General features: G+C 51.9%; 1 protein-coding gene across 1 annotated transcript in view; it reads right to left on the bottom strand.

Moving 5' to 3' along the window:
• The window catches only part of LOC147095490 (uncharacterized), a 263,751-nt gene that overhangs the window by 180,100 nt on the left and 66,103 nt on the right, over positions 1-17,548 (bottom strand). The window contains exon 7 of the mRNA XM_085973648.1: positions 4,615-4,763. Coding sequence (XP_085829774.1) covers positions 4,615-4,763 — 149 coding nt within the window. The remainder of the gene's footprint in view (positions 1-4,614; positions 4,764-17,548) is intronic.

The raw sequence follows: 17,548 nt of genomic DNA, 5'->3' as shown, positions 1-17,548 counted from the left end.
CAGTGGGTCAGATGCTCAGTGGGTCAGATGGTCAGTGTCAGATGGTCAGTGGGTCAGATGCTCAGTGGGTCAGATGCTCAGTGGGTCAGATGGTCAGTGTCAGATGGTCAGTGTCAGACGCTCAGTGGGTCAGACGCTCAGTGGATCAGACGCTCAGTGGGTCAGATGGTCAGTGTCAGATGGTCAGTGTCAGATGGTCAGTGTTAGATGGTCAGTGGGTCAGACGGTCAGTGTCAGATTCACAGAAACAGATTCACAGAAACCCCACAATGCAGATAGAGGCCATTTCGGCCCATCGAGCCTGCACCGACACATATCCCACCCGATCCCCTTAACCCCTACACCAACACATATACCACCCTATCCCCACGTATTTAATCCCCCTAACACTGAGGGTCAATTTATCATAGCCAATCAACCTAACCTGCACATCTTTTGGATGGTCAGTGTCAGATGGTCAGTGGGTCAGACGGTCAGTGTCAGATGGTCAGTGGGTCAGACGGTCAGTGTCAGATGGTCAGTGTCAGATGGTCAGTGGGTCAGACGGTCAGTGTCAGATGGTCAGTGGGTCAGACGCTCAGTGGGTCAGATGGTCAGTGGGTCAGACGCTCAGTGGGTCAGACACTCAGTGGGTCAGATGTTCAGTGTCAGACGGTCAGTGTCAGATGGTCAGTGTCAGATGGTCAGTGTCAGATGGTCAGTGGGTCAGACGGTCAGTAGGTCAGATGTTCAGTGTCAGACGGTCAGTGTCAGACGGTCAGTGTCAGATGGTCAGATGCTCAGTGGGTCAGACGCTCAGTGGGTCAGATGTTCAGTGTCAGACGGTCAGTGTCAGATGGTCAGTGTCAGATGGTCAGTGGGTCAGACGCTCAGTGGGTCAGATGTTCAGTGTCAGACGGTCAGTGTCAGACGGTCAGTGTCAGACGGTCAGATGCTCAGTGGGTCAGACGCTCAGTGGGTCAGATGTTCAGTGTCACATGGTCAGTGTCAGACGGTCAGTGGGTCAGATGGTCAGTGTCAGACGGTCAGTGTCAGATGGTCAGTGTCAGATGGTCAGTGGATCAGACGCTCAGTGGGTCAGATGTTCAGTGTCAGACGGTCAGTGTCAGACGGTCAGTGTCAGACGGTCAGTGGGTCAGATGCTCAGTGGGTCAGATGTTCAGTGTCAGATGGTCAGTGTCAGATGGTCAGTGGGTCAGATGGTCAGTGGGTCAGACGATCAGTGTCAGATGGTCAGTGTCAGATGGTCAGTGGGTCAGACGGTCAGTGGGTCAGATGCTCAGTGGGTCAGACGGTCAGTGTCAGACGGTCAGTGTCAGACGCTCAGCGGGTCAGACGGTCAGTGGGTCAGATGCTCAGTGGGTCAGATGTTCAGTGTCAGATGGTCAGTGGGTCAGACGGTCAGTGGATCAGACGCTCAGTGGGTCAGATGTTTAGTGTCAGATGGTCAGTGGGTCAGACGGTCAGTGTCAGACGGTCAGTGTCAGACGGTCAGTGTCAGATGGTCAGTGGGTCAGATGCTCAGTGGGTCAGATGTTCAGTGTCAGATGGTCAGTGTCAGATGGTCAGTGGATCAGACGCTCAGTGGGTCAGATGTTCAGTGTCAAACGGTCAGTGTCAGACGGTCAGTGTCAGACGGTCAGTGGGTCAGATGTTCAGTGTCAGACGGTCAGTGTCAGACGGTCAGTGTCAGACGGTCAGTGGGTCAGATGCTCAGTGGGTCAGATGTTCAGTGTCAGATGGTCAGTGTCAGATGGTCAGTGGGTCAGATGGTCAGTGGGTCAGACGGTCAGTGTCAGATGGTCAGTGGGTCAGACGCTCAGCGGGTCAGACGGTCAGTGGGTCAGATGCTCAGTGGGTCAGATGTTCAGTGTCAGATGGTCAGTGGATCAGACGCTCAGTGGGTCAGGTGTTCAGTGTCAGATGGTCAGTGGGTCAGACGGTCAGTGTCAGACGGTCAGTGTCAGATGGTCAGTGGGTCAGATGCTCAGTGGGTCAGATGTTCAGTGTCAGATGGTCAGTGTCAGATGGTCAGTGGATCAGACGCTCAGTGGGTCAGATGTTCAGTGTCAAACGGTCAGTGTCAGATGGTCAGTGTCAGATGGTCAGTGTCAGATGGTCAGTGGGTCAGACGCTCAGTGGGTCAGATGTTCAGTGTCAGACGGTCAGTGTCAGACGGTCAGTGTCAGATGGTCAGTGTCAGATGGTCAGTGGGTCAGACGCTCAGTGGGTCAGATGTTCAGTGTCAGACGGTCAGTGTCAGACGGTCAGTGTCAGACGGTCAGATGCTCAGTGGGTCAGACGCTCAGTGGGTCAGATGTTCAGTGTCACATGGTCAGTGTCAGACGGTCAGTGGGTCAGATGCTCAGTGGGTCAGATGTTCAGTGTCAGATGGTCAGTGTCAGATGGTCAGTGGATCAGACGCTCAGTGGGTCAGATGTTCAGTGTCAGACGGTCAGTGTCAGACGGTCAGTGTCAGACGGTCAGTGGGTCAGATGCTCAGTGGGTCAGATGTTCAGTGTCAGACGGTCAGTGTCAGACGGTCAGTGTCAGACGGTCAGTGGGTCAGATGCTCAGTGGGTCAGATGTTCAGTGTCAGATGGTCAGTGTCAGAAGGTCAGTGGGTCAGATGGTCAGTGGGTCAGACGGTCAGTGTCAGATGGTCAGTGGGTCAGACGCTCAGCGGGTCAGACGGTCAGTGGGTCAGATGCTCAGTGGGTCAGATGTTCAGTGTCAGATGGTCAGTGGATCAGACGCTCAGTGGGTCAGATGTTCAGTGTCAGATGGTCAGTGGGTCAGACGGTCAGTGTCAGACGGTCAGTGTCAGACGGTCAGTGTCAGATGGTCAGTGGGTCAGATGCTCAGTGGGTCAGATGTTCAGTGTCAGATGGTCAGTGTCAGATGGTCAGTGGATCAGACGCTCAGTGGGTCAGATGTTCAGTGTCAAACGGTCAGTGTCAGACGGTCAGTGTCAGACGGTCAGTGTCAGACGGTCAGTGGGTCAGATGTTCAGTGTCAGACGGTCAGTGTCAGACGGTCAGTGTCAGACGGTCAGTGTCAGACGGTCAGTGTCAGACGGTCAGTGGGTCAGATGCTCAGTGGGTCAGATGTTCAGTGTCAGATGGTCAGTGTCAGATGGTCAGTGGGTCAGATGTTCAGTGTCAGACGGTCATTGTCAGACGGTCAGTGTCAGATGGTCAGTGTCAGATGGTCAGTGTCAGATGGTCAGTGGGTCAGACGCTCAGTGGGTCAGATTGTCAGTGGGTCAGATGCTCAGTGGGTCAGACGCTCAGTGGATCAGATGTTCAGTGTCAGACGGTCAGTGTCAGACGCTCAGTGGGTCAGATGCTCAGTGGGTCAGACGGTCAGTGTCAGACAGTCAGTGTCAGATAGTGGGTCAGACGGTCAGTGTCAGACGGTCAGTGTCAGACGCTCAGTGGGTTAGACAGGCAGTCATTCAGATGGTCAGTGGCTCAGATGTTCAGTGTCAGATGGTCAGTGTCAGATGTTCAGTGTCAGATGGTCAGTGTGTCAGGTGGTCAGTGTCAGACAGTCAGTGTCAGATGGTCAGTGTGTCAGGTGGTCAGTGTCAGACAGTCAGTGTCAGATGGTCAGTGTCAGAACGTCAGTGTGTCAGATGGTCAGTGGGTCAGACGGTCAGTGGGTCAGACGCTCAGTGTCAGACATTCAGTGTCAGACAGTCGGTGACAGACGGTCAGTGGGTCAGATGGTCATTGAGTCAGACGGTCAGTGTCAGACAGTCAGTGGGTCAGGCGGTCAGTGTCAGATGTTCAGTTTCAGACATTCAGTGGGTCGGACAGACAGTGGGTCAGATGGTCAGTGTCAGACGTTCAGTGTCAGATGGTCAGTGTCAGACTGTCAGTGTGTCAGACGGTCAGTGGGTCAGATGGTCATTGGGTCAGACGGTCAGTGTCAGACTGTCAGTGGGTCAGACGGTCAGTGTCAGACAGTCAGTGGGTCAGACGGTCAGTGTCAGACGTTCAGTGTCAGACAGTCAGTGGGTCAGACGGTCAGTGTCAGATGTTCAGTGTCAGACAGTCAGTGGGTCAGACGGACAGTGGGTCAGACGGTCGGTGTCAGACGTTCAGTGTCAGATAGTCAGTGGGTCAGACGGTCAGTGTCAGACAGTCAATGGGTCAGACGGACAGTGGGTGAGACGGTCAGTGTCAGATGTTCAGTGTCAGACAGTCAGTGGGTCGGACGGACAGTGGGTCAGACGGTCGGTGTCAGACGTTCAGTGTCAGACAGTCAGTGGGTCGGACGGTCAGCTCAGCAAAGCCATTGGAAGCTAGCAGCAACTTCCAGAGTAAGCCAGGTAGGGAGGGAGCGTCATTCCCCAGGGACCCGCCCTCTCCTAGGACCTCAACAGAGGGCCCGACACAGCAGGAAAGGCCCAGGCTCCATCCCTGGCCTCATGCTGAGTGAGCCGCTCGCACCAGGTGTGGGACTAAGACCCCCACACATACACACACACAGCAGGGAAGGTCCGCCCTGGAGGAGGGGAGAGAGAGAGAGGATCCCGGTGGAGGGAGACCTTATGCGGAAAATACCTTGGGATCCGAGTGGTAATCGCGACCACTGCCTCCTGCTCACCTCCATGCCCGCCCGGTTACCGTTCATCGTGTGTTCGGAGCCCGCAGAGCTCGTACTGTTCCCCCAGTGGAGATGGAACTGAGCGGCCACGTAGTCAGTCTTGAGCCCACCGCCCCGCAGCTGCATGCTTGAGTTCAAGTTGATCTTCACTGCAAGAGAAAGGGTTTCACTTTATAGCCCACTGTATCCCGCGAGGAACATGGGAACAGGAGGAGCCTCTCGAGCCTGTTCCCCCATTCAATCAGATCACGACTGATCTGGATCTAACTCCACCTCCCCGCCTTGCTTCCTTATCCCTTAATACCCTTGCCTAACAAAAAAATCTATCAATCACAGTTTTTGAACAACAGCTTTTTGGGGGAGAGAGTTCCAGATTTCCACTGCCCTTTGTGTGAAGAAGTGCTTCCTGACATCACCCCTGAATGGCCTGGCTCTAATTAGGATGGCAAGTTTGCAAAGTCTGCTTTAGCCTCAGACAGTGGCCAAGGAGAGGGATGGAGTCAGTGACTAGGGAACGGAGTTTGTGATGGGGACCAAAGCTTCGGTCTGACATCGAATGTGCAGCAAAGGAACAGGCCATTCAGCCCAACTGATCCGTGCCGGTGTTTATGCTCCACACGAGACTCCTCCCACTCCTACTTCATCTCACCCTATCAGAATAACCTTCTCTTCCTTTCTCCCTCATCTGCTTATCGAGCTTCCCGTTAAATGCCTCTATACTATTCGCCTCAACCACTCCCTGTGGCAGCGAGTTCCACATTCTCACCACTCTCTGGGTAAAGAAGTTTCTCCTGAATTCCCCATTGGATTTCTTGTGACTATCTTATATTTATGGCCCCTAGTTTTGGTCTCCCCCACAAGTGGAATCATCGCTATGTCTACCCCTCAGTCTTTTCTTTGCTAGAGAAAAGAGACCCAGCCTGTTCATCCTTTCCTGATAGTTTCTGTTATATCCGTGTATCTTAATGTTGTGTCCTTCAATAATCAGACTGCAGGGAACGATTCAACAGGTGTTTACTGAATGAGGGTTACTCTAGAACTATCTGTACAGATCACTACTCAGGGTTTATATACAGGTGTGGTCACTGCCGGTACTACAGTAAACAGGAGCTGTAAAAAGTAGTTCTCTCCCTTAAGGTATATATACATTACATACATTACAATTCCTCCCCTTTTAGATTAACAGTACCATAATACTCATTTAACAATTAACATTTTTAATATACAATGTTATATGAAAATAGTCCATTCATATATTCAGTCTCTGGGGAGGCTTCCTGATTCTTTCTGGATAACGCCTTTCCCGAGTGTCTTGCTCTTGGTGCGGAGGCGATTCTGGCCCCCTGTCGTCGGTTGGTTCATCAGCTTCCGATGCTACTGTTTCTGGGGTAGATGCTACCTGTACGTCGGGTTCATCACCAGGTACGTATGGGCGAGGCATGGGGTTGACTCGTTCCTGTGACTCTAGTATCTGGTCAGCATGGCGTCTCACAATGTTCTCCCCAACATCCACTGTGTACATTAGTGGCCCCTGCCGTGTGCATATCGTTCCTGGTTGCCATTTCTCTGTTCGGTAGTCGCGGGCCAAGACTGGTTGCCCTACATTGAAGCTCCTTGTCGGCTTCTCATTGATGTGCTGGAATTGCTTACTCTCAACATCTCTTCGTACATTTGGTCTGAGCAAATCCAGACGAGATCTCAACCTTCGGTTAAAGAACATCATGGCTGGGGCCTGGTTGGTGACTGCATGTGTCGCATTTCTGAAGGCTAACAGGAAATTGTCCACCTTATGCTGCAGTGGAATGTCGTCATCGCACATGGCCTTTACTGCTTTTTTAAAGGTTTGTACGAACCTCTCAGCCAATCCATTTGTGGCTGGATGATACGGGGCGGATGTGTAATGCCTTACCCCATTCCTTTTCATAAATCTTCGAAACTCTTCGGACACAAACTGTGGTCCATTATCAGAGCAAATCTGCTCTGGCAAGCTGTTCCTGGCAAAAATGGTCCGTAGGACTGCAATAGTTTTCTCCGTGGTGGTGGAGGACATTTTGATCACCTCAGGCCATTTCGAGTGCGCATCCACGGCTATTAAAAACATTGAGTCCGTGAATGGACCAGCAAAATCAATATGCACCCGTTGCCATGGAGATGAGGGCCACTCCCATGGGTGCAGAGGGGCATGTGGTGGTGCATTTTGGACCTTCTGGCATCCTGAGCAGATCTTTGTCAGGTCCTCGATTTGCTGATCGATCCCCGGCCACCACACATAAGCCCTAGCAAGGCTTTTCATTTACACCCATCCCAGATGACCTTCGTGAAACTCATTGAGCACTCTCTCCCTTAACTTGGGTGGAATTACCACTCGGGATCCACACATCAAGGTCCCCTGGCACACTGACAGCTGTTCTCTTCTGGATGAGAATGCTGGCAACAGTGAGTCGCCATGTGCTGGCCATCCCTTCACCATCAAATCATATACCTGAGACAGTGTCGGGTCATTTCGGGTCTCCTTCTCTATACCAGCGTTAGTTACTGGCAAGCATTCAATTATAGTCGAATGAAATATTTCGACAGGATCCACTGCTGGTGCTTCCTCCGCAGTAGGCAGTGGCAGGCGTGATAGTCCATCAGCGTTTCCATGCTGTTTCGTGCCCTTATACTCGATTTCATATTGGTGCGCCCCTAGAAAAAGGGACCATCTTTGTAGCTGTTGCGCAGTCATCACCGGAATGCCCTTCTTTGGATTAAAGCTGGAGACAAGTGGTTGGTGGTCAGTCAGCAAGGTGAACTTCTGCCCGTGCAGATAGTGATTGAACTTTTTCACTCCCCACACTAGGCTGAGGGCCTCCCTGTCAATCTGGGCGTAGTTGCGCTCGGCTGAGGTTAGTGACCGAGACGCAAAGGCTACTGGCCTCTCTGAGCCATCCGGGAATTTGTGCGACAGCACCGCTCCAATGCCATAGGGTAATGCATCACACGCCAACCGAATTGGTAGTGCTGGGTTGAAATGAACTAACACCTCTTTTGATGTGATCAATGCTTTGCTCTTCTGGAAAGCTCATTTACATTCGTCACTCCACTTCCATGGTACCCCCGTTTGCAGTAGGGTGTTCAGTGGGTGTAGTACGGTAGATAAATTCGGCAAGAACTTATGGTAGTAGTTCACCAGCCCGAGGAACGACCTCAGTTGTGACACATTTTCCGGTGCTGGTGCCTTGACTACTGCCTCAATCTTTTCAGGGGACTTATGTAACCTCTCTTTATCAATAACGTGGCCACAATACTGATGCGCTATCAATAACTCAAAAGACTGAGATTAAGCGAGTAATTAACAGGCTTTTATTAACAAGAGAATGAAGGTGTGCCTCGAGTGGTCGACCGGTCCAGAATACAAAGGGGCTGTGGAGCAGTCACCTTTACACTAGGATTTGTGGGAGGAGTCAGCCGAGGCATGTACAGGCATGTACACAGTGGAATACAAACAGTGGTTTACCACATTCACCCCTTGTTTAAAATTGAGTCCGGCGGGGTGAAGTGTATTAAAAGTTAGTGTATTGGAGTCTCTCCGGACGTCTTGTCTGCCGCTGTGATCGACGTGGCGACGGCAGGGGTAGTGAAGCTTCCGGCGTCGAGTCCCGCGTAGGCTGGGGCACTGGTGTGTCGTCCTCGTAGATGTCGAGCGGGTCGCGGGGCCCAGGCCTGCCGTCTGCTGGGGCTGCATATCAGATCGTGGGGGGGGGGTGGTAGTGGGTAGTGGGTTACTGCGACCCCCGAGGGTGCGAGGTCTCTTATGGAGACTGTGTCCTCCCGCCCGTCCGGGTACGCAATGTAAGCATACTGGGGGTTGGCATGGAGGAGGTCGACCCTCTCGACCAGGGGGTCCGTTTTATGGGTCCTCACGTGTCTTCTCAGTAGGACCGGCCCTGGGGACGTCAGCCATGGCGGTAGCGATGTCCCCGATGTGGACTTCCTTGGGAAGACAAACATTTTCTCATGAGGGGTGGCGTTAGTGGCAGTGCAGAGCAGTGACCGAATAGAGTGGAGCGCATCGGGGAGCACATCCTGCCAGCGGGAGGTCGGATTTAAGGCTAGCAGGGCGGCCTTCCAAACTGTCGCATTTTCTCTTTCCACCTGTCCGTTCCCCCGGGGGTTGTAACTGGTGGTCCTGCTTGTGGCAATACCCCTAGTTAGCAGGTACTGACGGAGTTCGTCGCTCATAAACAATGAGCCCCGGTCGCTATGGATGTAGCTGGGGAAACCGAACAGGGTGAAGAGGCCGTTCAGACATTTAATGACCGTGACACTGGTCATGTTCGGGCAGGGGATGGCAAACGGGAAACGGGAGTACTCATCAATAATATTGAGGAAGTACACATTGCGGTCGGAGGAGGGGAGAGGCCCTTTAAAATCAACGCTCAGGTGCTCGAAGGGGCGAGTGGCTTTTATCAGGTGAGCCCTGTCTGGTCTATAAAAGTGCGGTTTGCACTCAGCGCAGATTTGGCAGTTCCTGGTCATGGTCCTGACCTCCTCAATGGAGTAAGGCAGGTTGCGGGCCTTGATGAAGTGGAAGAACCTGGTGACCCCCGGGTGGCAGAGGTCATTGTGGAGGGCCCGCAGTCTATCGATCTGCGCGCTGGCGCAGGTGCCATGCGATAGAGCATCCGGAGGTTCATTGAGCTTCCCGGGCCGGTACAAGGTCTCGTAATTGTAGGTGGAAAGTTCGATTCTCCACCTCAAGATCTTGTCGTTTTTGATTTTGCCCCTCTGCTTGTTGTTAAACATGAAAGCAACTGAACGCTGGTCAGTGAGCAGGGTAAATCGTTTTCCGGCCAGGTAGTGCCTCCAATGACGCACAGCCTCCACAATAGCCTGGGCCTCCTTCTCAACAGCGGAGTGTCTGGTCTCCGGGCCCTGGAGGGTTCGTGAAAAGAAGGCCACGGGTCTCCCCGCCTGACTGAGGGTAGCGGCCAGGGCAAAGTCGGACGCGTCGCTTTCCACCTGGAAGGAGATGGATTCGTCCACTGCGTGCATGGTGGCTTTGGCAATGTCTTCCTTGATACGGTGGAAGGCTAAGCGGGCCTCTGCCGTCACGGGAAAAGAGGTGGACTTGATCAGCGGACGGGCCTTGTCCGCATAGTAGGGGACCCACTGGGCGTAATAAGAGAAAAACCCTAGGCACCTCTTCAGGGCCTTGAGGCAGTGGGGCAGTGGGAGTTCCATAAGGGGACGCATCCGGTCGGGGTCGGGGCCGATGACTCCGTGTTCCACAACACAGCCAAGGATGGCGAGGCGGTTTGTGCGGAATATGCACTTCTCCTTGTTATACGTCAGGTTGAGGAGTTTGGCGGTGCAGAGGAATTTTTTGAGGTTTGCGTCATGGTCCTGCAAGTCATGGCCGCAGATGGTCACATTGTCCAGATATGGGAAAGTGGCCTGCAACGCATTTTGATCTACCATCCGGTCCATCTCCCTTTGGAAGACGGAGACCCCGTTGGTGACGCCAAAGGGAACCCTAAGGAAGTGATAGAGGCGGCTGTTTGCCTCAAAGGCAGTATACTGGCGGTCCTCAGGGCGGATAGGGAGCTGGTGGTACGCTGATTTCAGGTCAATGGTCGAGAAGACGCGGTACTGCGCAATCTGGTTGACCATATCAGCTATGCGGGGGAGTGGGTAAGCGTCCAGCAGGGTGTAGCGATTTATTGTCTGGCTGTAGTCGATGACCAGGCGCTGCTTCTCGCCGGTCTTAACGACCACAACCTGGGCTCGCCAGGGGCTGGTGCTGCCCTCAATAATCCCTTCCTTCAGGAGCCGCTCCACTTCGGTTTTAATGAAAACCCTGTCCCCGGCACTGTATCGCCTGCTCTTTGTGGCGATGGGCTTACAGTCGGGGGTGAGGTTAGCAAACAGTGGGGGGGGGGGTGACTCTGAGTGTGGAGAGGTTGCACCTGGTGCGCGGCGGGCAATTTGGAAGCTGCTGGCTGCGGACTGTGAGTGGGGGGAGGGGTCCACTGTACGCCATCGTAACACTTTTAAGGTGGCACTGAAAATCTAACCCCAGCAGAATGGCAGCGCAGAGGTCGGGCAGGACCAGAAGTTTAAAATTATCGTACACAGTCCCGTCTACTATGAGTGTCACCACGCAGTAGCCGCCAATGTCCGCCGACTGGGACTCGGAGGCCATAGAAATCCGCTGGTGCGCAGGCAGGACTGGGAGAGAGCAACGCCGCACCGTGTCGGGGTGGATGAAGCTCTCTGTGCTCCCAGAGTCAAAAAGGCAGATTGTTTTGTGACCATTTACCTTAATGTCCATTGTGGAACTGGCCAGCTGGTGCGGTCTCGCTTGGTCCAGTGTAACGGAGGCCAGCGTAGGGGTCGGTGTGTTGCTGCGGGTATCAGATGAGGCGGTGTTGGGGGCCTGCTGCGTCCCGGCTGTCGTCCAAGATGGCGGCGTCCATGATCCCCATGTGGCTGGAGGCGTCCAAAATGGCTGCTGTTCCGGTGGTTCGCACATGGCTGGGGAGGCCCAGGATGGCGGCCCGCACGGCCCACATGCGGCGCTGCTGGGGTTCGGGGTGGCTTTGGCCCTGCAGACACTGGCGTAGTGTCCCTTCTTCCCGCAGCCCGAGCAGATCGCATTTTTCGCCAGGCAGCGCGCTCTGGGGTGTTTGGCCTGGCCACAGAAGTAGCATTTCTGGCCTTGGGGCACTGCTGTCTGGCCTTGGGACACTGCTGCAGTAGTTGGGCCATTGCTGGGATGTGGCTGGGGTGGCACGGCGCTATGAGACGGTCCTACCGTGTCCCAGGCTGTCGTTCCCCGCGGCGTCCACGGTGCAGAGGAGTAGGTATCCATGCCCCGGTAGGCTGCATCCAATGATAGTGCGAGTTCAGAGGCCTTGTTGAGGTCGAGGTCACTCTGCTCCAACAGTCGCTGTCGGGTGTAATTGGACCTGTGGCCCGCTACAAAAGCATCCTGGATAAGTTCCTCTGTGTACACGGCGGCCTTTACATCCTTACAACCACAGGCCCGGCCAAGCACAGACAGTGCCTGAAGGTATTCCACGGTCGATTCCCCAGGTTGTTGTTTACGACTCCCCAGAAGGTGCCTGGCGTACACTTCGTTCACTGGGCACGTGTACTGGTCCTTGAGGAGCTTGATAGCGTCCGCGTACGAGGTCGCGTCTTGGATGACCGAGTACACTCGGTGGTTCACTTTGGAGGTCAGGACATCCAGTTTGTCCTCGTCCGATTTGATTGCAGCGGAGGCGGTCAGGAATTTTTCAAAACACTTAAGCCAGTGAATAAACTTGGTGGATGAGTCCGCCTCCCGATGATCTAAGTCCAGGCATGCTGGTGTGAGGATCTTCTCCATTATAAAAATCTTGTTAATAAAATTGATGCGCTATCAATAACTCAAAAGACTGAGATTAAGCGAGTAATTAACAGGCTTTTATTAACAAGAGAATGAAGGTGTGCCTCGAGTGGTCGACCGGTCCAGAATACAAAGGGGCTGTGGAGCAGTCACCTTTATACTAGGATTTGTGGGAGGAGTCAGCCGAGGCATGTACAGGCATGTACACAGTGGAATACAAACAGTGGTTTACCACAAATACGAGATCTGCTTCTGGAATAAAATCGCATTTGTGGCGATTAGCTCGGAGCCCATATTCCTTCAATCTAGTGAGCACCTGCTCCAGGTTGGCGAGGTGATCACTTTCATTTTCGCCCGTGACCAGGATGTCGTCCAAATAACACTGGGTCCCTGGAATCCCTTGCAGGACTTGTTCCATTGCCCTTTGCCAAATAGCCGGTGCTGATGCTACCCCGAACACCAGCCGGTTGTATTGGTAGAGACCTTTATGAGTGTTGATCGTGAGGTACTGTTTCGAGCCTTCTTCTACCTCCATTTGCAGGTACGCCTGGGCTAGATCAATCTTAGTGAAGCGTTTCCCTCTAGATAGCGAGGCGAAAATATTTTCAATCCGCGGAAGCGGATATTGTACAGTGTGAAGGACTGGGTTCACTGTCACCTTAAAGTCCCCACAGATGCGAACCTTCTTTGGTTCCCCAGGCGTATTACTCAACGACCTCTTCATTACAGGAACGATGGGTGTAGCCCACTCGCTCCAGTCCACTTTGGACAGTACTCCTGAATGTTCCAAACCTTCCAGCTCTGCTTCAACGGCTGGGCGGATTGCATAAGGTACCGGTCTGGCCTTAAAAAACTTTGGGCTTGCATTTTCCCCTATTTTGATCATTGCTGTTATGCCTTTTAGTGTTCCGAGTCCCTGCTGGAACATTTCTTGTGCGTCAGTTAGCATTTTTGACAGTCGTCCAGGTGTGACGTCGTTATCCTTTTTGGCATCTACAGTCAGTGCTTGTATGGAATGCCAATCTAACTGTATCTTCCGGATCCATTCACGTCCTAGTAGTGGTGGTCCTCCATCTGGCAATACATATAGGTCCATTTTTGGTGTTTCCTTGCTGTTATATATAACGTTCACCCTTATTTTTCCTTTGGGGTAGACTTTTTGCCCAGTGTACGTCTTCAAGACAATCTTTGTATCTCTCAAGGGTATATGTGAGAATAGCCGCTTGTAGTCCCTTCGGTTTATGACTGTTAGGGCTGATCCTGTGTCCAATTCCATTTTCACTTGGACTCCTGCTATCTTGAGCGTGACCCAGATAGTTTGGTGATCCTCTGTTTTGATCACATTATGTAGTTTCAGACAACCCAGCTCCTTGCTTCCGGAGTCTGTATCACTTTTCTGTTCGTCTAAATTACTCTCCGTCACCTTATGTACCTTCTTGTGCTTCTCCTGTGGAGATTTCTTGCTGCTGGTTTTCTTTCCCGACCTGCAGACTCTTGCTATGTGTCCTACTTTTCCACACTGTCTGCACACTTTGTCCTTGAACCAGCAATCATTATGGTCATGTGTTGTTCTGCCGCAGCGATAGCACTTCACTGTTCCGTATGATATTTCATTTGTGCCATATTCTTGCGGTCTCCGTTGTATCTCTGCAGCGCCCCGTGCTGCTGCTTCGTGTGATACTGCAATGCTGAAAGCCTTGTCCAGCGTAAGATCCTTTTCTGATAGAAGCCGTTTCTGGGTTCCTTCACTTTGAAGCCCACACACAAACTTGTCCCTTAAAGTATCTGCTAATCCCGTTCCAAACTGGCAGTGTTTCGATAGCTTGCGCAGTTCCGTTAAATACTCAGCATTACTTTCATCTTTATGCTGGTTCCTTTTGTGAAACTTAAATCTTTCTGCTATCAGCAGCGGTGTGGGGTTTAAGTGGTCCTGTAGGATTGACACTATGTTTTCAAACTCCTTTTCTACTGGCTTCTCTGGGGTTACTAGGTTTTGTAGTAAGCCATATGTTTTTGCACCCATTGAATTCAACAATACCAGCGCTTTCTTGTCATCTGGCACTTCATTCGCCTTGCAGTATACTTCTATGCGTTCGACATATGTCGTCCAATCTTCGACTTCATTGTCGAACGCTGTGATACTGCTACTCTTCGGCATTTTTGGGTGTGGTGAGACTGGCTTAAAATGGCGTCTCCCGCGCTTTCCCTTCTTCCCCGCTGACGCTGCTCGGCCCTTGAACACCGGCTGTGCTCTGTGCGTTTTCCTACGCGCCTCTCTTCCCCTGTTGACGCTGCTTGGCCCTTGAACACCGGCTGCGCTCTGCTCTCTCTCGCCTTTCTCCCCCGTTGATGCTGCTCGGTCCTGAACACCGGCTGCGCCCTGTGCGCTCTGCCCTCTGTCTCCCCCGTTGACGCTGCTCGGCCTTTTTCTGTGCCGTCGGTCGGCTCTAGCCGCCACTGTCCGGGAAGGGTCTGTGCAGTACCTGTTGCCAGCCCGTTTTGCTGGACCACCGTGACTGGAAAGCCAAGCCTGGCTCTCGACAGCCTCCCCTGCAATGCTCAAATCTCCGCTGGATGACTGGGCGGTTGCCCGTGGTCGACGCCCGTGCTTCTGGACTTGACCTCCTTCCACTGTTCTCCAGGAGCGAATCCCTGGGAGGTGATGCAGAGTTGCAGGTAGGTTCAAATCTGCATCATCGCCAATGTTATATCCGTGTATCTTAATGTTGTGTCCTTCAATAATCAGACTGCAGGGAACGATTCAACAGGTGTTTACTGAATGAGGGTTACTCTAGAACTAACTATACAGATCACTACTCAGGGTTTATATACAGGTGTGGTCACTGCCGGTACTACAGTATACAGGAGCTGTAAAAAGTAGTTCTCTCCCTTACATACATTACAGTTTCAACCTCTCAGTTCTGGTATCATCAATGTAAATAATTTTTTGCACCTTCTCCAATGCCGCTATATCCCTTTTGTAATATGGAGACCAGAACAGTTTTGAAGAAGGGTCAAACCCGAAACATCAACTCAAATTTCTCTCCACGGATGTTGCCTGACCTGCTGAGTTTTTCCAGCATTTTCTGTTGTTATATGCAGACCAGAACTGTGCACAGTGCTCCAAGTGCAGTCTAACCAAGGTATATGGGGACCAGAACTGTGCACAGTGCTCCAAGTGCAGTCTAGCCAAGGTATATGGAGACCTGAACTGTGCACAGTACTCCAAGTGTGATCTAACCAAGGTATATGCAGACCAGAACTGTGCACAGTGCTCCAAGTGCAGTCTAGCCAACGTATATGGAGACCAGAACTGTGCACAGTACTCCAAGTGTGGTCTAACCAAGGTATATGGAGACCAGAACTGTGCACAGTGCCCCAAGTGTGGTCTAACCAAGGTATATGGAGACCAGAAGAGTGCACAGTACTCCAAGTGTGGTCTAACCAAGGTATATGGAGACCAGACCTGTGCACAGTACTCCAAGTGTGGTCTAACCAAGGTATATGGAGACCAGAACTGTGCCCAGTACTCCAAGTGTGGTCTAACCTAGGTATATGGAGACCAGAACTGTGCACAGTGCTCCAAGTGCAGTCTAGCCAAGGTATATAGAGACCAGAACAGTGCACAGTACTCCAAGTGCTGTCTAACCAAGGTATATGGAGACCAGAACTGTGCACAGTACTCCAAGTGCTGTCTAACCAAGGTATATGGAGACCAGAACTGTGCACAGTGCCCCAAGTGTGGTCTAACCAAGGTATATGGAGACCAGAACAGTGCACAGTGCTCCAAGTGTGGTCTAACCAAGGTATATGGAGACCAGGATTGTGCACAGTGCTCCAAGTATGGTCTAACCAAGGTATATGGAGACCAGAACTGTGCACAGTACTCCAATTGTGGTCTAACCAAGGTATATGGAGACCAGAACAGTGCACAGTACTCCAAGTGCTGTCTAACCATGGTATATGGAGACCAGAACTGTGCACAGTACTCCAAGTGTGGTCTAACCAAGGTATATGGAGACCAGAACTGTGCACAGTGCTCCAAGTGTGGTGTAACCAAGGTATATGGAGACCAGAACTGTGCACAGTACTCCAAGTGAGGTCTAACCAAGGTATATGGAGACCAGAACTGTGCACAGTGCTCCAAGTGTGGTCTAACCAAGGTATATGGAGACCAGAACTGTGCACAGTGTTCCAAGTATGGTCTAAGCAAGGTATATGGAGACCAGAACTGTGCACAGTGCTCCAAGTGTGGTCCAACCAAGGTATATGGAGACCAGAAGTGTGAACAGTACTCCAAGTGCTGTCTAACCAAGGTATATGGAGACCAGAACTGTGCACAGTGCCCCAAGTGTGGTCTAACCAAGGTATATGGAGACCAGAACAGTGCACAGTGCTCCAAGTGTGGTCTAACCAAGGTATATGGAGACCAGAACCGTGCACAGCACTCCAAGTATGGTCTAATCAAGGTATATGGAGACCTGAACTGTGCACAGTGCTCCAAGTGCAGTCTAACCAAGGTATATGGAGACCAGAACTGTGCACAGTAGTCCAAGTGCAGTCTAGCCAAGGTATATGGAGACCAGAACTGTGCACAGTGCTCCAAGTGTGGTCTAACCAAGGTATATGGAGACCTGAACTGTGCACAGTGCTCCAAGTGCAGTCTAACCAAGGTATATGGAGACCAGAACTGTGCACAGTGCCCCAAGTGTGGTCTAACCAAGGTATATGGAGACCAGAACTGTGCACAGTGCTCCAAGTGCAGTCTAACCAAGGTATATGGAGACCAGAACTGTGCACAGTGCTCCAAGTGCGGTCTAACCAAGGTATATGGAGACCAGAACTGTGCACAGCACTCCAAGTGTGGTCTAACCAAGGTATATGGAGACCAGAACTGTGCACAGTGCTCCAAGTGTGGTCTAACCAAGGTATATGGAGACCAGAACTGAGCACAGTGCTCCAAGTGTGGTCTAACCAAGGTATATGGAGACCAGAACTGTGCACAGTGCTCCAAGTGCAGTCTAACCAAGGTATATGGAGACCAGAACTGTGCACAGTGCTCCAAGTGTGGTCTAACCAAGGTATATGGAGACCAGAACTGAGCACAGTGCTCCAAGTGTGGTCTAACCAAGGTATATGGAGACCAGAACTGTGCACAGTGCTCCAAGTGTGGTCTAACCAAGGTATATGGAGATCAGAAATGTGCACCACTGGACACAGGCTTCCAGTCACAAAAACAACCTTCGACCATCACCCTCTGCCTCCTGCCACAAAGCCAATTTTGGATCCAATGTGCCAAATTGCCCTGGATCCCATGGGCTCTTACCCTCTTGACCAGTCAAAAGCCTTACTGAAGTCCATGTAGACTACATCAACTGCACTACCCTCATCCACGCACCCAGTCACCCCCTCGAAAAATTCAATCAATTGGTCAGACATGATCTCCCCCTGACAAAGCCATGCTGACTATCCCTGATTAATCCCTGCCTCTCCAAGTGGAGACTAATTCTGTCCCTCAGAAATTTTTCCAATAATTTCCCTACCACTGATGTTAGGCTCACT

The sequence above is a fragment of the Somniosus microcephalus genome, unplaced genomic scaffold, assembly GCF_052327205.1.
Source record: "Somniosus microcephalus isolate GS21.2 unplaced genomic scaffold, FLI_Smic_1.0 unresolved_chr1, whole genome shotgun sequence".
In the NCBI taxonomy this organism is placed as follows: domain Eukaryota; kingdom Metazoa; phylum Chordata; class Chondrichthyes; order Squaliformes; family Somniosidae; genus Somniosus; species Somniosus microcephalus.
Note: the sequence above shows the minus strand (reverse complement) of the source record. Positions and strands in the feature narration are given on the sequence as shown.